Raw genomic sequence first — 24,914 nt, 5'->3', positions numbered from 1 at the left:
GCAACGATTGATGAATCGTCCTTCGGAACTTTAAGAAAAATTCCCGACTACTTGTGATGTCGTACTTTCGACCACGATCGCCACCCGCTATAATTGCGTCCGAAAAAAAAATAATGATAATAATCGATGGGTGCATTTGATCGCGAAATGAGTCAACGATAAAACTGACACACAATGCATCGTTACAAATTAACATTTCCTGCAGGTGTGACTCACCGACTTCATTATGTCTAATGGGATTTCTATCCGTCGGTCGGTCGATTTCACAGGTGTCAAACGGTGTTTATGTTTTAGCTGTCAGTGTAATGTCACAATAAGATCGTACGAGTTTTATCTCTTAATTACTCATATTTGCGTAATTAAACACAGACCCTTCTGGCTCGCGCCGTCGATTTTAATCCCGTCCAGTGCGTAAAATGTCAAAAAAGGAGAACTCCACGTAAACCAAGATGGGCACCAAAGACTACAAATATGGTATTTTCATCCAGAACGAGCTGATGAGGGAACTGAAACAGGGTCAGAACCAGCGGACGGCCCTCCTCGGACAGATCGTGAAAGTCGAGGCGATCCTCGGCAGCGGTAACGTCGCCGTCAGATTCCTCAAGGATGCTGAAACGTGGGAATCCACGACGTTCTGTTGTCGCCAACAGGTGATCGTCGACGTCGACGAGAAACTGTGGCCGTACTTGCAAGCGGTAACTTCGCCCCAGGAACGCGTCAAACTGGCCAGAAACAAGGAAGAATGCCACAAACTGAGCAACATCACCAAAGATATAACAGTGGGTTTCAAAGACACGGGAGGTATCCACCTGGGTCAGATCATGTTCTTGGGGTTAGTGCGCGGGGTGGGCTACTGCGTCGGGATCAAGCTGCACGTAAGTACTCGACTTCCCCGCCGCGTGACAACAACAACGTAACGAAATTGCAGGAAAAGAAGAAAGACAACAAGTGTGACGGCTCTTGCGCTGGGATCCAATACTTTAGCTGCTTGCCCGGCTACGGCGTCTTCACGACGATCGACCGGATCTTCATACCCAACAGCCCCCTCATCACCAATAAAGACTCGCCGAGAAATTCGAACCTGGACCGTTTCCTGGAGAAGAACGTTTCCAGTCTGTCGATGAACGACAGCAAGCCTAAATACGAAGAGATCGTGACCAAGTTTGGCGAATATTCACAAAAGGCGGGTCTGCCCCCCAAGAACTCGACCTACTTGCGGAACTCCCTCTCACTACAGAACATTCTCGACACGGAATGTTTGACCGCCAATTCGAATAACGATTTTGATCAGAACTCCATCATACAGCCGGACAGGTCGCAACTGATTAACGAGAAAAAGGCCAAGATGAAGTCGGAAATGGACCTGAGCGACATCATAGGGGCGTCGTGGCACGGGGCGACGGACGCCAAGGAGCTGGAGAAATTTTCAAATCTCAACAGGACGCTGGGGAAGAACGAAAATCACGAGAGGAACGGCCACAGGGAGACGTCCAGGGCCAATAGGAACAAGAGCGCGAATATTTTATCGCACTTCTACGACAGCACCTTGCCCAAGAGGAATAAGGTGGCGACGGCGAAGTTCTACGACAATACTCTGCCCAGGAAGGTGAACGGCGTGAAGAACGGCTCGTCTTCCAACCAGGAAGAAGAATCAAAGAGTAAGCGAATTATTTCCTTTTCACTAATGGCGTTTGTTTTGACTCGTCGTTCTAAAATTAGAGCGCTGCTAAACCCGATGCGGACTTTTTTTAGATGTCTATTTATACACGTAATAGTTCGGGGTCTTATAAAAGTGTCTAAAACAATGTGTTGTACGATAAAACTGTTAAAAAGTTGGTACAATTTGTTTAATTACGTAGCTTGGCAATGCTAAATAAGTCGAAAAGATTGCGTGGCAAAAGTAGAACCATGAATCACATTTATTCGAACAACGACTACGCTTTCCTTAATAATATTCCCCTGTTTGTCTTAGAACTAAACGAAAAAAGTGAAAAGGCATCGACGTCGGCACATAACGCACCAGATAAACCCAAGTATCATAACCCTAAACCGGGCGCCACCAAAGACTTAACGATCGGGAGTTTAGTGGAGGTTTCCAATGACGTGGCCGAGGAACCGCTCTACGGCGTCGTCAAGTGGATGGGGGTCGAGAACGGGACGAATTTCGTCCTGGTCGGCGTCGAACTGGAAGAGGAACACGGCGAACTGCCTTTAACACTCACCGACGGCACCCACAATGGGGAGAGATTCTTCAAGTGTGCGGAGAACCGGGCGCTCTTCGTCCCCCTGGACCAGTGCCACCAGGACTCCAGATTCCAAGACGGGATACCGACTCCAGTGCACCAAGCGGCCGAACCGAATTTCCAATCGGTAAGCGAAGGACCAGGAGTCGATTTTTCACCACAAACACCGACAAAACGCAAGGATTTCGGTCATTTTCTTCGTGAACAAAGCACTCTAGATTTTGAAATTTTCGCACAAAGATTTGACGTATGAATCGCATTCAAACTATCTTGGCACCGGCCGTCACAATTCCACTTTCCGGCATCTGCGGCAGAAAATCCGATATTAATGCAATTTTCACGACAGCAGAAGAACGATGCGAGTCCTAGTGTCTCCTTTCAGGCTCGTCGATGGCTCGAACATTTGTTTTACGAAAATTTGTCGAAATAGCTGGAGGCTAGATGCAAGACATTTGGAACGGGATTGATTCGTCACATAATTTTTGCCGGAATTTTTTTATTATTTGGAAGACTTTTTACTGAGTTCACATAAGAAAGCACAAAAAAACCTAGTGTTGTACCTTTCTTATACTATCTTTAATCGATTTGCGATGTAATAGTTGTTCTGATGAGATCAGCGGTCCCCAAAATTGTAATGAGGACACCAGCAGACACAAAAATCTTCACGATTAATCTACTCATCCAAACATTTTTGTCAGATGGAATGTCCCATCATCGAAGGCGCCGTGGCCCCCTTGTGCATGCCCACAGAAGAAGACGTCGAGGCCGTGTGCGGAAAATTCCGTGGAATCCAAGGCCACCACAATTCCTGTTACCTCGATGTCACCCTTTTCTCCATGTTTACCTACACGGCAGTATTTGACAGTTTACTGTTTCGACCGAAAGGACCGAAAGACATCTCCGACTACGACGAGGTACTCCGCCCCACCCCCACGAAATCCACTAAAACTCCACTTGCAGGTCCAGAGAGTGTTACGCGAACAAATAGTGAATCCGTTACGAAAAAACTTATTCGTCCGAGCCGATCACGTGATGAACTTGAGGCGCCTGTTGGATCGGTTGAGCTCCGTGTCGGGACTGACCAGCGAAGAGAAGGACCCCGAAGAATTCCTCAATTCTCTTTTGGCGCAGATCCTCAAAGCCGAACCCTTCCTCAAGCTGAATTCAGGACAAGAATCCTTCTACTATCAGTTGTTCGTGGAAAAAGACGCCGATCTGACGTTACCCACGGTGCAGCAATTGTTCGAACAGAGCTTCCTCACGAGCAACATCAAGCTGAAGGAGGTCCCCTCGTGTCTCATCATTCAGATGCCGAGGTTCGGCAAGAATTACAAAATGTACCCCAGGATTTTACCGTCGCAACTGCTGGACGTTACTGACGTCATAGAAGGATGTAAGTTGTAGAGTAGTTGACGACGACGATTTTGAAAGTGTCGGAACAACAAAAATTGTTTGGTAGATTGACTCTCACAAGTAGCTAACTTTAGAAGGACTCGACTTTCGTTTTTCACGTCATCGTATTTTTTTATCGACCCTTTTAAATTGTTTACAGCCCCTCGTCAGTGCATCGTTTGCGGCAAGTTGGCACGATGGGAGTGCAAAGAGTGCTTCGACGACTGCAGCAACGCGGGACTGGAGAGCACAGCCTTTTGCTCTAAGTGCTTGGAGACTGCACACAGACACGAGCGCAGATCGCACCACAGACCCGTCAGGTTGGAAGTGTCCGACGACTTTTCCATCTTGGAGGACCACTGTCGCCCCCCGAGACTCTTCATGGAGCTGTTCGCTGTGATCTGCATCGAGACGTCGCACTACGTGGCGTTCGTCAAGTGCGGGGTGGGACACGAGGCTCCCTGGTGCTTCTTCGATTCGATGGCGGATCGCAAAGGTTCGCGCCCCCAAGCGACGACGAGTGGCACGATTTCATTGAGATTTTTCCAGGTGAAAAGAACGGATACAATATTCCCGAGATGGTGGCGTGTCCCGACATCTCGCGGTGGCTTTCGGACGAACGGATCTGTCGGCAGCTCCACGAGGAGTTCTCCCACGACCGGCACTTACCTGAACATGCTCGTAGACTGCTGTGCGACGCTTACATTTGCATGTACCAAAGCTCTGACGTCATGATGTACAGATAGATTCTTAATCGTTTACGACTGATTTTTTTAGAATTATTTATTTCTGTTAACGTTATGAAGCGTAGAAGGACCCGTTTAGTTTGTTGCAAACTACTTAACCTGATTTAAGAATTAAATATATAGTGCTTGTTATCTTCAGTATTGTTGGAAACTGTATCACTTTGTTGTTCTTTTCTAGAAAACTGTCTGAACTATCGTGACAATGTGCCTTGCCTGCTGAGCCGCTAACAATCTTACTCTTTACTAAAAGTGTACGGCGACTAGAAGTGCGTGTTTGCTTCACCTCCTTCAATAAACAAAGTGATATGGGCATTTATTAAGAATTTAACGGCGATCCAATTGGATCGGCACGATTTTCCCAAACTAACAAGCCAACGAAATCGTGCTGGCTCAAATAACTCCACAACGCGAACATTAAACACTTATTTGAATCTATAAAATATAACTTATTGGAGTATTTTTTGTAGAGAATTTATTTTTATTGTTAACGAACGGAAAGGGACGAAATAAAGAAAAAAAAATGTAGGAACCACATAAACTGGAGTGTCATTTATTTTGCCCATTCGCCTACGCGACTAACGCGACTAACGCGTACAAGACAAAAAAAATAATTCAAATTCTTTATTTTTAAACCTTTATATGTAAATACTCCAGACCTAAGTAGACAGGTAACAAACGTTTGGGAATGTGGCGCTATGTAAAATAAATAATCACGAGAACAATCACCAAAAGCGTAATCACGATCCCCAGTATCAAAATAAACTTGTCCTCGACGGCCCTCTTCTCTATCAGCCTCATGGTATAGTTGCTCAAGCCCAAAGTATTCGCCATGTCCATGATGCGCCGCTGCGCCCCCTTCAGCGTCAGTCTCTGCGACCTAAGCGACTCGAGCGCATTCGCCCCCGTGTGTAACATTTCGTCGATGCCTCTGTGCGAATTCTGCAGGGAATTCTGCTGTTGCAGCGCATAATCTATATTGATGGTTGTCAAATCTGGATTTGGGGCGAATCTACGATTTAACAGTTGTTCGCGCTCGCAAGCCGCCGCCTCTCTCCGTGCCCTCTTCTGCCTGGAGGCGGCCAAAGCGGCCTGCAGATGTCTAGAGTCATACTTCAACTGATCGCAACGCATCTTGGCGTTCGGTCTTTGATCGACTGGTACTTTGTACAGATAGACGTCGAGCTTCTCGCAATTGCTGCAACACCGTCGCAAACGTATAATCGCTTTATATAATTCAAGCTGGTATTACCTGTTAATCGAGTTTATTTTGTCTTGGATGTCAGCTTCTATTTCCGGCGCATTTGCGACGTTTTGTTCTAGAGCTTGAAAGCTCTGTTGGGTTTGTAGGATCAGTTTGTTGGTTTGATGATAGAGTGTATCCATGATTGGGGGCAAGACTCATTTCAAAATTTTAAATCAAATTTGATGATGTTGCGGCATGTTGTTGACGTTCACGTCACCTGTCAAACTGTGGCACGTGGGATTTTGTTTCTATACTATTGGCAACACTGGCAACTAAAATTTTTCCAAATTTCCCAAAACAAGTTTTACTGTGGAATCGTGGATCGGAAAAATGTCCATCGTTAAAAAGAATTGAGTGATTTTTTTTGCGTTTGAATAAGTGACAAAAATGGAAATCGTTTTTGACATCGCTCGAAAATGTCAAACCGCCATGTTTGTTTATTATTGACCAAAAAAGTGCATTGGGGATGTTGCAATCAAATATTTTCGCCGATTTTTCGCCACGAAAAGCGGTTTTTCATCAGTAGAATGTTATGGAGAACCGCTGCCGTTTGTGCGCCGAATTCGGCGCCGATCAGTTGAACGCGCTCGAAGATCTGAATTTAATACTGCGAATTTTCCAACTTTTCAACGTGAAGATCAGCCCCGAAGACAAACTACCGACCACAGTGTGCCATTTGTGTTCCGAAACGGTGAAACAAACATGGGAGTTCAGTCAGCACGTCCAAAAATCACAGGAAATCCTGAACGACATACTCAACACAGAAATCACCCAGGAGGTTAAGCTGACCTACGGCTCCTCCACCGAAGAGGTCAAACCGAGACTTGCCGAAATCTGCCACACGATCAAAAAGGAGGATCTGATCCAGAAACCGCCGACAAATAAGGTTTGTAAAAAAAAAATCAAAAATGTTATAATCACTTTAATAATGGACATGTAGATCAAAAGAACCAATCGCAAAAAGGACAGCGACTCGGAGCTAAGCGACGCCGAGCCTAACGACGACGGCAGCGTCACCCCCAAAGTTGAACTCTTCGGCTGGAATGCTTACCCTTGGACCTGCTGTGATTGCCACCAGAACTTCAACAATTCTGAAGACTTGCGCGAACACCACGCCACCGTCCACGGCCAAGCCCCCACGTACTCCTGCGCCGACTGTCCCAAAGTCTACACGAAATACAGCACCTTCCTGACCCACGTGCGGGTGCACCGACTCAAACTGCGATTCTGCTGCGACATCTGCGGAAAATGGTTCCCCACGGTGGTCGCCCAGAAGAAACACCGAAACGAGCACGGGGACGAGCGCCCCCACGCCTGCGCCACCTGCGGGAAGCGCTTCCGCATGCAGTCCGCCTTGATGGTACACGCGCGCTCCCACCTGCCGGCCGAACTCAAAAACAAACACCAGTGCGACCAGTGCCCCAAGAGGTCAGTATGTGAGGGTGTCGCCCTGCAGGGCTCCAACACTAAACGATAAATCCCCAGGTTTGGAACCAAGCCGAACCTGATGGCCCATAAGCGCATCCATGCCGGCGTCAGAGACTACACGTGTGACCAGTGCGGCAAGAGTTTCGTCCAGAAGGGCAACCTGGACAACCACCTCTTGACCCACACGGCGGCGCGACCCTTCGCCTGCTCGACCTGCGGTAAGGCCTTCAAGACCCTCGTCAGGCTGAGGAAGCACGGCTCGGTCCACTCGGGGCTGAAACCCCACCAGTGCGACGTCTGCGGCAGGAAGTTCCGCGAGCGCGGCACTCTGAAGGAGCACCAGAGGATACACACCGGGGCGATGCCGTTCACGTGCGAGTTTTGCGGCAAGTGCTTCCGCTTCAAAGGCGTGCTGACCACCCATCGCAGGCAGCACACGGGGGAGAGGCCCTACTCGTGCCACGAGTGCCAGCACCACTTCACAAACTGGCCCAATTACAACAAGCACATGAAACGGCGGCACGGGATCAACACCAGCGTCACGGTGAGAAAGCCGCAGAGTATTCCGCCCACGGGAATGCCGCACAGGAACCCTCCGGGGACGGTTCTGGCGCCGCCCCAACCGATCACCATCACCGAGAGTTTCGTAGAGACGCCGGCCTCGTTCTATCCGGTTCTCAGTTTGTACAACTTGCCAGACGAACTTTTGCAGCAAAGAGTGTGAAAGTAAAAATATGTTGCAGTATTATTAGTGTCGGAAAGTGTGTGAACAGTCGGTGCAATGTGCCCTGCACCGACTCGATTGGTTTCTCTCTGTTATACTTAAGTTTTGGAAACAGTTACGTAATTATGAACATAGAAGTCTTTTTAATTCCATATTTGATTGACCTAGGACCGTTAGGACCGTTTATTTATTTTATTATGACGTATATTGAAAGAAATGTACAAAATTAAGCTAAAATATAGATTACGACAACATAGATTTGGTATCAATTGGTTGGAATGATTGGTTGCGCAACTAACGAAACCCAAACAATAGCCAGTAAAGTATTTAGTCTGCCGTCCGCGTCGTCGGCAGTCTATCAGAAAAAAAATACCGTACATATTGGTAATGTCTACATGTTTTGGATTTATCACGTTACACACGTTTATGTAAACGATCTGCGCGACTGTTTTGATCAATACTTGCTATATGTGCCGCTTTCAATGAAAAATGTTTGTCCGATTTTCAGCACAAAAATGCCGCGTCAAACGGAACTACGAAACTGAATAATTAAAACCATTTGTCGATGAATTCATCGAGATAATGGCCTAATTGTATCGAAATTATTGCTGAATACTGCAGATGCGGTCAAATCTAGTTATAACTTGCAAGTTCTATCCTCTTACCTTTCGAGTGTGTTCCGGTGTTGAATTTTCGCAGTTCGTTGCCGCACTCCGCTTGAAAAGAGTTCTCGGTGGAACTTTGAGCCCAAGAACTGAACTGTTTACCCAAGCACCACGTAAAAGTCACATTTAAGGCATTTCTCTTCATCAATTCGCACTCACGACGAACTACCATTTCAAAATTTGACATTGCTAGCCGTCACGTGACCACACTTTTGCAGTTGGCAACATTGCGGCTGGCAAAACAGCGCGATTGTTTTGATTCGAATAATTACGTTTTTGAGCGGCGCATTCCGATAAATCATCGTTCGCATGCAAAACATCGGAGTTTCCAGTGATCGATCACCTTGGACGCCCTTGTCGCAAAAACGATGTTTACATTCTTGCCCCCACTCCTCGGGAACAACCTGTTGGTTGTCAACGTGTGTTGTGACGTGTAAGTTAACCTACAAAACGCGGTCGGATGTAACGTCAGCAGCGAGAGATAGTCGGAGATTGTGGACAGTGTCGTGAGGCTTTTTTTTGAATAGGCGAGGTGAGTTTTTGGGGTGCAATGGTTAAAGGCTGCTTTTGTTCCGCGTTCGAAATGCGCAACTGAATTCGAATTGACCGCAGAGACGTGTAAAATGCGGCAGCTGAAGGGTGGTAAACAGAAAGAAACCGCGAAAGAGAAGAGGCAGAGGAAGAAGGAATTCGAGGAAGTCCAGAAGCAAATCAAAACCGTAGTGGTCCCCGCCCTTATCGTGGCGTTTATTATGATAGTGGCGTATGTTTATTCAAAGACCAGACCAACAAACTACAACATGGAATGAAACTGACAGATTAATTGTTTTGCTGTTGAGATACTATTTTTATTAATAAAAAGCTGTTTAAAAATGTATTTTTTGTATATTTTCTTTTTCTGTTAATATAAATACATCTAAACTTCACGTTACATGGGAAATGTTACAAAACATGTACACAAAAAAGACAAGCGTTATGATGAAGTCCTTTCTCACTCGATCGGCTCGCGGCTCGCACTCAAAATCATAATTTCGGTCCCTTACTTAATGACGTAGAGTTCAACCTATGTACAAAATCTAACTTATCACAGTAAGTCTGATATGGCACCCCCGAACCAAACCAGCGCGATCGGCAGCAGATACTGCACGACCGCCTTCGACAGCGACATCGTGCTGGCGCCCCCGGAATGCGTCCGGCCGACGTCGGGCTTGGCGCTGCTCGGGGGCGGCTGCGCCTCCGGTATCTCGTTGGCCGACTCGAAGTCGTCCGCCACCTTGGGCACGATCTCGCTCTGCTCCGACGTGTCGACGATCTCGAAGTCGCCCGACCCCGACCCGCTCCCGTCCAAGCTGTCCTCCGAGTCGTCGATGATCTCCACCTCCTCGCCCTGGTAGGCCTTGCGCAGCTTGTCCGTGAACATCTGCAGCACGTACGCCTGCTCGCTGACCACGGGAGAGCGCGTCGTCGACGCCTTCACCGTGGAGTTCGCGCGGTACTCCCCGAGGTCCGTGCCGTTCCAGCACTTGCCCCCCGAACTGACCGGCGCCGACATGTTGTTGCAGTACTGGTAGGGCAGGTGCTCCCAAAACTGGCGCGTGTCGCGCACCTTCTGCAAATCACATATTCCTCAACAGACCGAAAGAAACAAACAGAGAGAGAGAAAACGAGTCCGATCGCAGCGCCACACCAACCCGAATCTCGACAGGAAGCGATGACAGAATTGACCTTGACGCTTCGAACGCAACTACCACACGGCCCTACATGTGTTTCGCTGTTTAGTATCAACAGACCGGCGTAATTTTTTGATAGAATCTTAAATTTGGGCTTGACGCGATCAAATAAACACAGCGCGGTAACAGATTTATAATCATGGACCGAGTTTTGTGCGCCATCTGGCGCCCCGATGCGACTTCTAAACATACGTACCATCTTGATCTCTTTGATCAACCTCTCCAGAGTGGGTCCCTCGTCCTCCTCCTCGTACTTTTTCGTCTTCTTCTTCTTGTGCCCGTTCATCTTCTTCATCGGGGTGTACTTGATCTCGTAGGAGGGGTTCTCTTCGACGGCGTCCTTCCCGTCGGCTCGTCTCTTCCGCCTGTTCAGCGTGGGTTTCCCGCACAACGTGTATATCTTGTTGGACACTTCGGTTCCGCTCTCCTGGAAGTTCATGATCGCTTCCGAGATCTTGATGTTGAGCGGTTGGACGACGATCTCTATGTTGTAGGGACCTACCAGTCGGTCCGCTACCTTGTCCAGCGCCTCTGCAAAACAAAAATGCACCCAACCAGTCACAAACGGCTCAATCTTTCACATACAGGTTCTTGCTCTACAGGTTCTGAATATTTATGCACAAGTGTCGCCGGCCATTATAACATCGACGACTGGTCGAGTCCTACAAATTTTTTAACGGCTTCAGATACAATTGTATAAAATTCGAAAAACTCCTGCATTATTCATGAGGTCGTTAAATTGCAGATGGGCGACGAGGCGAGGGGAAAATCGAAGAAAAAACACGGAAAATGTTAATTGGGTTCCAGAGTTAACAGCACGTTTTATCGCCTTTTATCGATGATATTTACGATGATTATTCGAAAAATTAATACGACCGGCGTAAATCATGGTCCCGTACGTGTTTACTCTATTTCTGCAACGAACCCAACTGCAATAACGTGGAAGGGTTTGATGAGCGCGCCTCGAACAGAATCAGTCGCGATCGTTGCCATGGATTTTGGCGAAACCGACAGCTTCTCCGGTCGCAATAAAATCAAATTTGAAGGAGCGATTAGACAAAACAAACAATAAAACGAGCGACGACGCGAAATATGAATGCGGAGGGGAACGGATCGGAATTCTATGGTGAATCAATTGCGACGATCAGATTTACATAACAAAATGTAGAAATTTTCGGGAAAGGAAACAACGTGATGCGACTCCGAATCGGTGGAAAATAAATGTGGAACACATCATGAATTCGATAACATCGACCGATATCTGATTTTTATTTTTTTTACAACGGAAACTTGGATTACTCCAAACCAGTGGCGTACCGCGAAAACTTTGCACCTATACAGGATGTCTCAGCTAAGACTTTCGAGCCTAATAACTCAGTTATTTTCCAGCGGATTTTTGTGAAATTTAAAATGCAGATAGTTTAGACGGTGAAGAATAAAATCCCATTAATGCAATCACCCAAGTCTTAAAAACGTAATTTTTACATGCCTCTTTAAAATGTCGAATCAATTAAGATTTACATAAAAAATTGATCGTCAATAAAAAATGCTGTAGGGAAAAACTCGTCCTTGAAAGACGTCTGGTTTGCAAGAAAAAAGCAAAAAACTGTGTTAAACGTGGCTGCAAATGCAAAAACGTAGACGCGTATGAAACAAACGCGCAATTTTGCAGAATTTTGATCATCCCTTTTCGCAGAAGCGCAGGTGACATATTTGACGTTTATCTTGCTAACCTTACAAACACTTACAAAGTTAAAGACAACATTTGGACGTCATTTATTATACTGGATGCTTTAATTCTTCCATAAAGGACTAAAACACGATCGGGATATTTTAGCAAGGTAATTTAGTTCACGTACGCTTCCTGTGTCTTCAAATAAATTGACAACTCTCTTAACCTTACATTTTATAAAACCTACATTTGGACAGTGTTCCACGAGAAAACGAACTGTGTCATTGAAGTTCTTACGACACTCTCTAGAGGCATTTTTTTTCCTTTTTCAACAATATTGAAATTTCTGCCGCTGTAGTCTATTTTTAGAGTATTTTCAATAAATTTTCACAGTTTGACGTTTCTAATAAAGCGCGCCCAATTTTGACAGACTTTAAAGGGTGTACAAAATGTTGCTTGGCAATTAATCATCAATTGTTTCAAGAGGTAACTGCTCAAATACCTTCAAATTTTACATTAAATTTTTAACGACAAAATCTAATCTTTTCGTTGAATCAGACAAGTGATTTACTTAATTGTTTGTGTGGACCCCTATTTTTTAATGTTTAACAATCTAATAATAATCGCGCATAATTTTCGATAAAGGAAACATGTGTTAAAATTACATTTTTTAACTTGAGGTAATTTTATTATTACTAATTGAACCTTCACGGTCTAAAATACCTGCATTTTAAATTTCATAAAAATCCGTTGGCAAATAACCGAGATTTTAGGCTCGAAAGTCTTAGCTCAGACACCCTGTATTTAGTGCTGTTCATTTGTTCGCTTCGTCATTCTATACTCCAATGGTTTTTTTAAATCAATTGTCAAAGTGTTGTCATGTTGGTATAAACCACTGGTTATTTGATAGTTATTAGATTGGCAACGTAAAATGTCAACTTGTATATGTCAGTCATTTTGATGTAAAGGCGCTTGCGCTATTGAAGGCGCAATTACATTTAAATAAAAATACAAAGTTAAATGAGTTTCCGAAAACAAGGATCTAACACAACGAGAAAAATTGGCTATAATTAGATTACGTGAAGAAATGCAGACAGAAAAACCGACCATGCTAAATTGCAGTAAAGATGCACACATCATATTCGAGGTATTTTCTTTTAATATATGGGTTCGTCACTGCGAGGAACTGATTAGAGAGGACTGGAAAAAATTGATGGGAAATCTACCAATTGAGGACATTCTTCTTCCGCAGAATCATATTCGGAAGACGATTGGGGGTTAGATTCTGAAAATGAATAGGTAAACTGCTTATATAACCCATGAAATAAATTCCCATTTTCCTGTATATGTTAAGTTGCACTTTTTAGTGTGATTATCGTCTTTATTTCTTGTCTTTTGGTATAAAATTTGGTTACACCTGAAACTTTTCTGACATTTGAAAATTACTGATATAACCTCAAACCTGATCTAGGGAGATTTTACGATAGTGGTGTCCCGAAACGAAAGGTTTTAGGGTGGTACAGCCTGGTCTTTGAGGGAATTTTGACATTTACAACTGATTTAAAAAAAAAAAATTGGACTATAGATTTAAACGTCGTAGTCGTTTATCTCTTACCAAAATGTTGTCCAATTTATTTCTTTGAACACCGCGAACTGTCGCAGCACTGTCACGGCTCAGATCATCTAAAATGCTCTTCGTACTTAGCTCAAAGCAGACCTCCTCTTGTTAGCTAAGAACCTAAAATGATTCAGCCACTTGGGCCTTTCCACACTCAACGTATCTCACAATTTCTTGCATCTGGTGTCTACTATCGAAAAAGATTCCGAAATATCCAGCTCGTGAAAAAATCTTTCACCATTTTCTTTTACGTCGTTTTCCAAAAAATAGGTAAATGCGTTCTGGACGAGAAATATTAAATACCATTTCCCTCTCAGACGAGACCGAACGTTGAATGTCCGTCAAACGTTCCTTCGTTAGCGGCTCGTAATTAGATAACAGTTCTACCAATTCCGCAAAGTTTTCTTTGATGCAAGTGCATTCTCGACAAATCGTTGTAAATTGTTAACATTCTCTCCACGCCTTTTGGACTCATCGTGGAAAGAGTGTTTAAGAATGTGAAATAAACAACAGTCAAGGTCAAACGAATGGATCAAAGACGAGCATTTGTTTCCAAAATGAGTGTTCGTATTTTAATTTTTTTTTTTTTGGGGCGACCACCCCTGGGGGCTCACCGCGCCACTGCGAGAGCCAAGGTAAACACGCACAAAAGCAGAAACATTCGTCTACTTTAATTCATTAATCTACGAAACCAAACAATGAACAGTAGATAACGCAAATCGTTGATAAAATTGTCGACGCGTACGAAAACATCGTGGAACAATTAATCAGACACGCCTCGATTCCGCGTCAAATCAAGAACCGTAAGTTTGGACTTGAACGAGTGTGCTTGCGCACATCCGACCTGCACGAGCCTGAAACCGGCGCACCTGTCTTCTTCGCCGACTCACCTATAAAATGATCCCACTCCGAACTGAAAGCCGTGTGATGTCTCAAACACGCCTGGAGAACAGCTGTGCAATAAGTGGAACAAGTCCCCATCCCTCTCAGGCCACTGCAACTGCCGCAATACCGCATGTTCACCAGCTCTGTCTCGCACTCCTTGTCGATGCGGACGTTCATGAGCCTCCTGGCGGCTTCGGCGGCCGTCGACAGCGCCTTGTAGTACGTTCTGGTGGCGACGAATGAGCGCTTCAGCTGGAGGGTGAACTTGTGGGGGACGTCGTCGAACGGTCTGACGTCCTTCATGTGGTCCGACACGCACTCGAGGTACTTCTCGTCGAACGAGTACTGACTGTTCAGCACCGTGAACATGCGCTGGTAGAGCACCACGAAGAAGGCCTCGAGCGTGTCGGAGAGCCGCGTCGAGCCCTTCTTGTAGTACAGCTCCAGCTCCTTGAAGAAGTCACTGAAGACGTCCGAGTTCTGCAAGTAGATCTTCCCGTAGGTTTTCTGGAACATGTCGTGGAACTCCGCCTTGGAATTGTTCATCATCTCCCTGAACAGCGCTGTAACGAGGGGAGAATTTAATTAAGCGCGGCTCGACGCGTTTCATCCCGGCTCACCGTCGAACTTCCTCGCCCTGACGTCGATCAACGACGACACCTTCGAAATCGAGTCCCTGAGGAAGGTCTCGATCTGGCGCTTGCTCTCGACGACCATCTCCTGCTCGGCTTTCCTCGAGCAGCACGAGTTTTCGCCGCATATCTCTCCTGGAACAAATTGTTTAATTAACGGACGGCATTTTACGAATCGTCGACATAATTAAAACGCTAAATTACCATAAAGGCGCCGCGTTTGCGCTCAAACCAGTAAAAGCGTTCGAGTTTACGAATCGGGCAAGAATTGCTCCTCGCCGGGGATTACTGTCGGCCACATTATCACAAGTCAAATTTACACTGTGATTTATCTCAAGAGTCGAACCTCGGGGCGGCGACCCGCGCGGGGCGCACTTTCGTCCGGTCGCCGCGGAACTCCCCGAATTCCTGACGTTCCCAATTAATTTCGATCGTCGAACGGTCAGTTTTACTTAAAGTTTTCGGCATTCCTGGGATTCCTCGAGGTCCGCCTTTAATGTTAATAACAAATCGTCGCGATCCGTCAAGTGTCACCGGTCCGAAGAGATCCATCTCCCCGCCGCCAAGGCCAGGACCGCTCAATAGTCGTCGACACCACTTTTTCGTCTAATTAATGGGCGAAATATGCAAAATCCGCATAAATTACCCAAACAAGTCCCCCAACAACAATAAAATTTTGTTTACCCGTTCTTTATAAGGCGATGACTACATTGCAGCGCGCCGTCCGTAAACGGGCGGACCTCGCCGCCGTCGCCGGGTTCATCGGTTGCCGAAAGATCGCGTCCATTCAGCGAAACAACGCAAGGTCGCCGCGTCCAGACAAGTCCGGACCTGCGAAAACATGCCCGGATCGGTGTGTCTCAACGGTTCGGTATGCCGAGCATTCGGATTTTTGGGAACTGGAACTTTCTACCTGGAAGGTGATGGACGAGGAATCTCCGTGCCCGATGGGGCGTGTAACCAAAAGCTCAACTCGTTGGATCGTGAACAAAGTCAACAATGGACCCGTCTAACCGACCGTTCGTTCCTTTTCCTCCTAAAAAGCCACAGAAGAAAGTTCATTGATAAAAAAATCGGGGGGGTCACGAGTGGTGACGCAAACGCGTGGGCGGACGGATGAACCGCCGAAGCTTTCAACGCCAAAAAAATTTCATATTGTCCAGCACCCGGTGAGTCATCTGCGGCGTGTTCTCTTCAACCATGCAATCCGCTCCAATTTTTTTTTTTTCGAATTAGGGACAGACCAGCTTGTTATTTTTATCGTCGATCTCCCCCGCTCGTTCGGTAGCGCAAGTGTGCCTATCGTAAATCCGTCTCGATTGATTCAACAAAATGTGACAAACAAACACTCCTTAAACAAATATTATTAACGGAACAAATCCATTTCCACATAAAACGCACCATAAAACCGACTTTAACGATGATAACTGTCTTGTCTGTGCAGTTGGAGCGTTCTCGTGACGTACCGTCGACTTCCTCGCCCCGTTTCGAGGGGGGGCATCCTCCACCCTCTGGGACGAGGGGGCAATTATGACCGATTAAAAACCACTCCGAGGGTTCCCGGTTGAATTTCTAGACGATTTATGGGTGTCGGTATTGAAGTGCAGCGCCCATAAAAATATCCACGGTTCTGGTGCGCTTCGTACCTGACCGCGTTCGGCGGAGGAAGCCGTCACCTGCTCTCTCGGTACCGCCAGACGAGTCCAGATAAGAGAGACCACTTCATTAACGGTTCTAAATTCCACGATTCGTCCTCGTCCTCTGCAAGAACCCCTACACGACTCCCAGTTAATTACAACATCATTAGGCGGTTAGAATAACCGTGAAAAAACAACAAAACGGTAACGATTTAATTAAACGTTTGGCCCCGTGATCTCTCACGAATCCGTCGTTTTATTGTTCGGTTCCGTTTCGAGCTTTCATTCCGAAGACCACACCTGAACACCGCGGGTGCCCTCGAGCTTCCCAGGGGCGGATCGGCGCATTCGTACCCACGAAAAAACCCACCTTTAACGTGTCCGAGCAATTAGAGGCGATTCTGTCGCAGGCATTACAAGTCCGGTCGTGCCACCTACGCCACCTCTTCTCTCCCTCCGTTTCGGGGGACTCTTCTCCGCAGCGGCGACTTGAAAGCCCTTGCATATTTGTGGGCCGTCCTGCTCGCGCCGTGCACCTCTCCGTCTGGCCCGGCAGAGGCGGACTCGACACCCGGGCCCCCACGACCCAGAGTGACAGCTGACATTTGGCGCAGTGCTGCCAACCGACATTATACGCAACGCCTTCAACCCCATCACACAACGAAAACATCTCGATCCGCGCAAAAAAAAAGAATCAATCGCGCCCTGCACCCTCCCACGGACCCGGACTCGACACACCACGACTACCGTGACAGGTGACATTTGCCGCAGTGGTGCCAACCGATATCGGCGACATTTAACGCACCGTCGCCAACCCCATCCGACAACAAAAAGCTTCACAATTCGAGTTTTCCACCGTAAAAAAGAATCAATCGCGCCGGAAGCGGCCGTGAATTTGCAATTTTCGCGTCAATCGACAACTGTCACTTGTTACTGATGGACCTAACCTGTAGGTACGAGGTCCGAGAGCTGTGAGAACGTTGTTGCGAAGGGCGGAGAGTCGCGGCATAAATCACCGAAGACGTCACGTTCCGTGTCGAGCTGTGAAGACGGCGAACCGCGGCCCTTTCATTTGTTGGTCGAGCGCGGCCCCCCGGCCCCCAGGTGTCGGCAGTCCAGCCCTGTCGGAACAGCGCCATCTACGTAGGTAGGAGCGTCTGTCCTTGTCTGGAGTGGATGACCGCTCTCATCGTGGGAGAGAATGCGCCACCGAGCATCCGAAGAATGCGAATGTTTTAACGCTACCTAATTAGTCGTATATTATCAGGAACAGGTGATCCGGTGCGAATTTTTCAAAAACCTCCCCGACGGCACCCTCCACGTCGGTCGTGGTCGAAACAACGCGACCACCAAGCGGAGGCGGCCACGAATTGATTCGATCAACTCGGACAGGCAAATAGAAAATGTGTTTATTTATTCAGAGGTAATGGCGGGGCCGAGTCGATCTCGTGGCGGTGCCACGATTAAATTTTTTCTTAATAGTACGCTACATCCAGTTTCGTCATGCAATTTGAGAGAGGAAGATTAGCAAACGAAACGGAAAATTAACTCGCCCTTATCACTGCTCCACATGAGAGGGCTTTAATTAGAAAGCAGACCGTGAAAAATCCCCAAACATTAATAAAAAGCTCGTAAGGGAGTGTTGGATTTTAATGGGAGCCGCACAAGGGCCCGGCGTGTGTGTTAATTGCAACTTAAATAGGAAACGAAGAGATTTCCAGATTGCGGACGACGCGAAGAGACCGGCGGAAGCTGTTCCGACACCACTAAGTAGAATCTGAGACGTTCGCCAAGAAAAAACGACAATCCGATGGAAAACAGTTACCGAAGAACAATTCGGAATTTGAATACCGACGAATCCGCTCAAGCGAACAAATCGAGCTTGGTAGAGGACCAAACGGTGAAAAACGACGAACGGAAGTCGGTGCGAAAAAACCTCAAACGCTTCGATTATTTGTACTTCCAGGAGAGTTCGGTCTGCACCAATAAACAATGGCTGGCGAATTTAGAGTCGCGTCAAAGACGCCCAACGACAGGTTTAAATTTGAGAGGACGAAGTGACCGAGACAACCTCGAATCTGAACAACTTTTATTTGTATAGTATAGATCTCCTCTGGCGCATCGGGGTGGTTTCTACATTTCGAAATTCGTATCGATGCGCCTCTGCACTGCGATATGACCAGCCTGCAGGCGCCTGTCTGCTCTTGGGTCGTTTTATCTGTTCACTTTCGCGGCCGGAGCATCTCCGTTTCATAAATAAAATCCAAAACTGTTTACTTTCGCTAATCTCTGTATTGTTCTCTAGATGGTGCCGGATTTGCGCAATTTCATCACCGCGCCGGCGAAAGAAGGCGCCACCACGATCGACTCGTCCTGTCGCCCCCATACGAACGAATCGGGGGCGTTCGATCCGACCCCGTTAACGAGAAAACTTGGAACAATTTGGACTCACCCGGTCGATATTTTGTGTAAATTTATAATTTAGTGGAAGAAAAGGCGAGGCGAGCCTTGTTGTGGGCAATTTGAATTTCAAATCCTCGATCACCGTCGTCGCATTTCCTGCTTTATTGGGTGGCGGCGGTTTTCGTTCGTTTCGACGGTCGCCTGCACCGGTTTCGCAATCCGGGCGCGGATCTCTCCGGATTCCGGAGGACGGGACGGCGGTGTCGCAACCGTAATTAAAACGGCGATAACCGTGGGTTCCGTTCGTCAATTACCTTATCGAAACGGCTCGCAGTGAAAAAGATGCGATAAAAAAAACTTTTAACGCGACCATTAACTCCCTTTTCCTGGTCGATAATGCCATCCTTGTTGGGTTTCATCCATTCAAGAAGCGGATCTGTTTTGTAAACAGCCGTTGACGCAATCGCCTCCTCGAACGATCGAACAGTAGCCGAGAGCAAATATCGAACAGACAGGTAAAATTGATATACCGCGTTCTGCGTAGAAAAGGAGGAAGGAGTCTAACCAGATGATATAAAACTTCTGGACCGTTTGTCGTTAGTTTATCTACGCGACTAGGTCTGGATTCTGTCCGACCAAGGTACTCCGAAAACAAGATTTTCTTATTTTCGGTGGTTTGATCGAAAAAAAAAAATCACAAGGTGTCAGATCAGGTGTGGAAAAGTGTTTTGTTCACCAAAAACCAAAATTAGAATGTCTAAATTCTAGAATTACTTTATATGACACGAGTGAGGAAACGGTGAATAAATAATTTGTTTTGAAATAAAGGAACTTTCCGTGTTACGAGGCTAAGAACAGAACTTATCAATATCACCTCGCAAATGTCTTTTCCAATACTTCACAGTAGTATTCATCCATGACAACTAATGGAAAGTAGTAGTTATTTGTATGATAAGATTGATAAGGCTAGAACGTACACCTATCATTTCTTCCAATTTAATGCTTATGTTTAGTAATCATTCGACAAAAAAAAAAAGTCATTTTGCTCCAAAGGAATACGTACAACTTTGTTTGCACCCTTATCTTTACTTAAAAAGAAACCTTAAGCCTCCTCAAAATTAGAGCATCAAAGTAAGCACACTTGCCGTACCAAGGTTGCGCTTTGCAAACAGTTTATTTAACTTCGCTGGTTGCGTCTCGTTTTCCAATTTTTCATGAATGCGCATCGGTAGTGATCGATTTTCGACGGCATAATTGGATTTACTACCCAAAAAATTTAGGGAAAATCAATTTTAAAAGAATCACTGAAGATGTCATTTTGACTTCAAAATCACTGAAGATGTCATTTTGACTTCAAAATCACATCTTACGTTAAGAACAATGATGGCTATTGAGGAGAATATCTGGAATTTAATAACGTACGATTGATACCCTGCGATGAAAAAAAAAAACTAATACATAATCTAGTTTAAATATTGCTGTTATCAAAGAAACGTATTTAACTTGTTTAATCTCTAACAGAAGGACTTGACAGTTGTCAAATACGGCGATTAGTGCTGCCAACTGAACCACGATAGTCACGACTTACTCGATATTTTTTATTTGATCGCACGATATTAAAAAACAAATTCCACTCTTTTTGACAATTTTTCGACAAATGTCAACCTGACATTTGTGTGTAACATCACACTTTCGACCCTAAAACGTTGTCGAGGCAGTACAAGAAAGCTTTAAAAGGGGCTTGTCATGTACGCGCGCATTTCCAGAGTCGTAAACGATTTACTTAGGTTTACGAGGTGAACAAAAAAGATGCATCAAGAGACGCACTTCGAGTCTCTTTGTCGCCACCTTGACAACAATCCCGATTCGCCTTGTCCACTTTTAAAAGGAACAGACTTTAGCAGCGGCATACCTCTTCTGGGGGCGACTGCGACCGCCACACGCGAATCTCCGGTCCGTTCGCCGGTGCAACAGGCGCCTCTCCTCCCGTGCGAGATTCTTTCGAGGCGGGTCCGTTGGAATTTTCATCGCGTCCGAAATAATTTGTTGGGCAAATAGGATGGCGTGCTTTCCGATCTCGCGTTCGTTTTGTGTTTTGTGTGAGCGTCGAACTGGGGAGAGAGCTCCTCCGTCTATTTACCTTGCGTTGACACGCATACCGCTCTCGGATCTGTTTATTTGGTCTGTCTCGAGTCGTCTTTTACACGTGTTTTATCTCCAGATAAAGACAACTCTCGTTCGCCCTGACGGTCGGTAGCCGCGCCGGCTTTTTTTGGCCCATAAATATTTACCTTTTCTCCGATTTCCGCCTCGTCGCGAAAAAATCGCAGCCGAACTAATTGCCCCTCGAACTGCGCCCCCGGCGGCGGCAGAAATTCCCCCGAGACTGCGACCGCCGCATCGATCTTCTCCTCGAAATCCGCGTCCGTAAACATGATCCGGCAACGGTCCGACTAAACGCTCCGGGGGCGTCGACGTTTATTTGAGAATCGCTACATCAACAAACCGCCTTTGAAGACGCTCTTTTGCTTGTCGAACGGCCAAAATGTTGCCGAGGTCGTGTCACTAACCCCCGACCAACGAACAATCGCTTTGTGGATCCCCGGGGATCGCCTCCCTTCCTCCCTTAAACGCTCATTTCGGGGATTCGGGCGCCCGTTTGGGGTTATTTCGAATGCTCCACATGATTTATTCGAGTCGACAAAGTCCCCACCAATCAGGATCAATCCCCCAAATGCTATTTATTAGTCGCCCAACAAAAATTAAGACCAACACTAACGAGTCTTGTAGGATCGACGGCGCTCCAACAATTAGGAAAATGTGTATTTGGACTTGTCGACTCGAAGAAGACGTTCAATTACGCCAGTTTTAATTCGACGAGTGACAAGTCTTCCAAAGAAGGAGGAGACGGATGAGATCTCGAACGTACGTCGGTTGTAACTTCGCCGCTTCACACCATCTGTCACTCGAAAATATAAGTGGACACCTAGTCTCGCCTCTTATTTCACAAATATTTGTAAATTCGTCTCCACTAATTGGGTGTTTATCGCCGGCAGCATTTTGTTCTCTTGCAACGTGTCGGACAAAATGTTTCCCCTCTCTCGCTTCCTAGTTGCAAAAATCCAAACTGTCGACTCTATTTCACGTGGAGCGACAGTCGTTGGTGGATAAACCTGAAACGCCAATAACTTATTCTCTATCTTTGCGGCATTCCTAGTCGGGAAACGCGTTTCATTTTTCAATTCGAACAAAAATTGCGATCGCGTCAGCCGACACGGCGCCACTTAACGGAACTCTTATCGATTAGACCGGAAGAAATACTGTTCCAGTCGTCCGATTCACCCCTCGTTATTTGCGTATTTATCGAGTCCCACCCGAGAAAATTATTTCCAGCAGCTGCCAATTCGTCGCCTCCATCTGCTCGGCCAGATCTCGGGAGCATCTTTGATCTCGTCAGAGCAGCCGCACCTTGCGGTAGTCTTCGGTTGTCGCTGATTACCCCTCATCGCCGTAACGATCGGGGTGAACTGGAGATTTGTCGAAGAGGAGCCTCGGAAGACGCCGCCGCGACTTCCTGAAACGCCCGCCTGATTATTTATTCGGCTCCGGTCCAGCGTGTTTTCGAGAGAGGAATGCGGAGAATGTCGAGTCGACGCTTCCAAGTGTCTAGAAAAATGTTATCGCGGACGCGGACACCATAAAAATGTAAAAATCGCATTCAACCTGTTCGGATTGTCGGCGGCGGCGGTCGGGCCGCACCTGGTGCAAGTGCACCAAGCTGGGACGCGTCGCAGGTCCGACGAAAAGTCAAGGTCCGTCCGTGTGAAAAAAAAACAACGCGGAAACACGTGTCGCCCTAAATTTAGAAACGGAAACGCACGTGTACTTTTATAACCAAACAACCCTCGCGTTTACCCATGAAATTCGACAGGAGAACAAACCAAATAAACAGAAAACTCCTAATTAGACGGCAGGGCCGGATTAAGCGGTGAAATCCGGTGTCGGCGAGCAAATATTTACGTTTTCGGTGGTCGGCATCGTCAGACGCGCCGCAACGAACCGAGGATACAATAAAAATGTTATAAAACAAGATAAAGATAAAGACGTCTTCATCGCGGTGCAAAGTGTGTGCGGTGAGCGGCCGCCGAGGTAATTCCCCTTTATTCTTGACACTTCGCCGTGGAGAATTATCAAGGAGGTGTATAAATAGCGGGCAGGCTTCAAAGGGGCCCTGAATGCGCTCTCAGGAGCGGATCAAGGTGACGGCGGTGACACCGAAGGCCGCCCGCCTCGATTGCCAGTCTGGATGTGTCTCCACCAAGTAGCGAATTCTAATTCGGACCCTCCGAGATGCACGATGGGACCGTTTTAGGCGGTGATGACATGATCGCTTCGCCGAATCGACGATTTCCTGCGGCTTGGAAACAACTTTCGGAGACGATCGCGCTATTAATCATCGACAAAAGACGCCATCGGGCTCCGATTAGTCAGGATTAGTCAGTGTTCCCGAAACCGCAACGCATACAGAAGCGTTGTTTTCCTCAACACACCACAAACAAAAACACTCAGTACCTACAGGAAATGTCTCGACTATGGAATCCGCTCTTAACGGGATATGCTGCATCAGACATCAAAGTAGATTTTTTTTATTAATAAAACTTTTTACTGTCGGTCTTTAGCGTACTGCTTCATTAATGTTTCGACATAATGTACACATTCTTTGGAACAAATAAAATTACAATTGCGCTTGCCTTAAGCGATAAGCGAGAAGAAACTCTCAAATGGCCGCCGTGATTACAGCAGTTCTGTTCACCTCAAGAAAATAAACCAATCAGTTTCTTAACGAGCATAAGGGTGGGTATAGCTAGTACCGAATCGAAAAAAATTGCAACAAAGAGAATGGGGGAATTTTGAAAATTCATTACATATTTATTATTTTCGTTTTTCATTAATCTTTCGCGGCCAAAAAAATATAACAAGAATGCTGTCTTAATTCTGAGACCGGAAATAAAATCACATGTGCACTGAAGCTACACGTCAAATTTCAATAGGTTAAAAAAATTTGAGACATTAATTACAGCGGCCCTTTAAAAAGGACATGGATTCGAGAAAAAAGCGTTTAAAGTTTCTTTCCTTTCAGATTTTCTTTCAAACCATCATTAATTCGCCAATTTAGGGAGTTTAAATACAAATCTTCACGAAAAAGCTATTGAAAGAAAATATTTCTTTAGCATTTCTAGACTAGAATACCTCTTGATATGGAATATTATAAGTTTTTAAATTTTATCTATGTACAATTTATAATCACGTATTTCTTTAAATTTATATCAACGTCAATTTTGAGGATAAATTGAAATGAACACCCGATACATTATGTTGAGATAAAAAAGTGCTTAATAAGATTGTTTTTAGGCACCCTTAATGAAAACGGCAATTTTACGTACTCACAAGCGGACGAAAAGTAACTCTTTTTCTGACGCTTATCGTGGCGCCATCTGTTGGTCTGTTTAGTAAGTTAGCAACGCAATTGACAAAGCCGATAATTGTCCTGTCACCATAAATTATCTAAATAAGTACCTACCTAATTTTATTGCAAATAGTAAATTTCTAGTTTTGTTACCAAGCTGATAACAAATACATAGTATAAAAAAATTGTTAATATGTATTAATAAATTTATCTATTTGAAAAGGTACAGTCGCGAACAATAAATTTTGGACGTTATTTCAAAATTTCAACTTTTTCATTACTATCTTTTCGACCTATTTTTTTCAAGGTCACACACATTGATACCCTCTAGGTACAACATACGTAAAACTCAAAAACAAAATCCACTATCACCCAAAAAACTACGTATTTGCAAAACGACCAATATGTATTTTTTTCAGGACTTCTTCA

At 45.8% G+C, this 24,914-nt stretch overlaps 5 protein-coding genes across 6 annotated transcripts in view; 3 read left to right on the top strand and 2 right to left on the bottom strand.

The window, feature by feature from the left end:
• The first annotated feature begins 240 nt into the window (after positions 1-240).
• CYLD (ubiquitin carboxyl-terminal hydrolase CYLD) lies at positions 241-4,919 on the top strand. Of its 2 annotated transcripts, XM_069049789.1 has the most exons (7): positions 241-875; positions 929-1,658; positions 1,973-2,370; positions 2,942-3,157; positions 3,204-3,636; positions 3,796-4,131; positions 4,185-4,919. In XM_069049789.1, exons 1-7 carry the CDS (start codon positions 450-452, stop codon positions 4,379-4,381), a joined length of 2,736 nt encoding a protein of 911 aa, XP_068905890.1. In that variant the 5' UTR covers positions 241-449; the 3' UTR covers positions 4,382-4,919. The 2 variants fall into 2 exon arrangements, with proteins under 2 accessions (XP_068905890.1, XP_068905891.1); XM_069049790.1 differs by lacking the exons at positions 241-875; positions 929-1,658 and adding an exon at positions 1,770-1,832.
• Positions 4,920-4,989: 70 nt separating this feature from the next.
• On the bottom strand, positions 4,990-5,869 carry Membrin (golgi SNAP receptor complex member 2). The gene is made up of 2 exons (XM_069049815.1): positions 5,631-5,869; positions 4,990-5,576 (listed from the first exon to the last, which is right to left on the bottom strand). Exons 1-2 carry the CDS (start codon positions 5,762-5,764, stop codon positions 5,075-5,077), a joined length of 636 nt encoding a protein of 211 aa, XP_068905916.1. The 5' UTR covers positions 5,765-5,869; the 3' UTR covers positions 4,990-5,074.
• A 126-nt stretch (positions 5,870-5,995) lies between these two features.
• Positions 5,996-8,032, top strand: LOC138132314 (gastrula zinc finger protein XlCGF26.1-like). Its single transcript, XM_069049798.1, has 3 exons — positions 5,996-6,510; positions 6,565-7,052; positions 7,110-8,032. Exons 1-3 carry the CDS (start codon positions 6,157-6,159, stop codon positions 7,774-7,776), a joined length of 1,509 nt encoding a protein of 502 aa, XP_068905899.1. The 5' UTR covers positions 5,996-6,156; the 3' UTR covers positions 7,777-8,032.
• Positions 8,033-8,811: 779 nt separating this feature from the next.
• On the top strand, positions 8,812-9,318 carry LOC138132330 (single-pass membrane and coiled-coil domain-containing protein 4). Its single transcript, XM_069049823.1, has 2 exons — positions 8,812-8,973; positions 9,054-9,318. Exon 2 carries the CDS (start codon positions 9,065-9,067, stop codon positions 9,248-9,250), a length of 186 nt encoding a protein of 61 aa, XP_068905924.1. The 5' UTR covers positions 8,812-8,973; positions 9,054-9,064; the 3' UTR covers positions 9,251-9,318.
• LOC138132331 (uncharacterized) overlaps positions 9,307-24,914 on the bottom strand; it is a 94,638-nt gene continuing 79,030 nt past the window's right edge. The window contains exons 9-12 of the mRNA XM_069049824.1: positions 14,967-15,113; positions 14,352-14,909; positions 10,368-10,702; positions 9,307-10,050 (exon numbers count right to left, since the gene is read on the bottom strand). Coding sequence (XP_068905925.1) covers positions 9,526-10,050; positions 10,368-10,702; positions 14,352-14,909; positions 14,967-15,113 — 1,565 coding nt within the window. The 3' untranslated portion in view covers positions 9,307-9,525. The remainder of the gene's footprint in view (positions 10,051-10,367; positions 10,703-14,351; positions 14,910-14,966; positions 15,114-24,914) is intronic.

Source organism: Tenebrio molitor, chromosome 5, assembly GCF_963966145.1.
Source record: "Tenebrio molitor chromosome 5, icTenMoli1.1, whole genome shotgun sequence".
Taxonomy (NCBI): Eukaryota; Metazoa; Arthropoda; class Insecta; order Coleoptera; family Tenebrionidae; genus Tenebrio; species Tenebrio molitor.
Note: the sequence above shows the minus strand (reverse complement) of the source record. Positions and strands in the feature narration are given on the sequence as shown.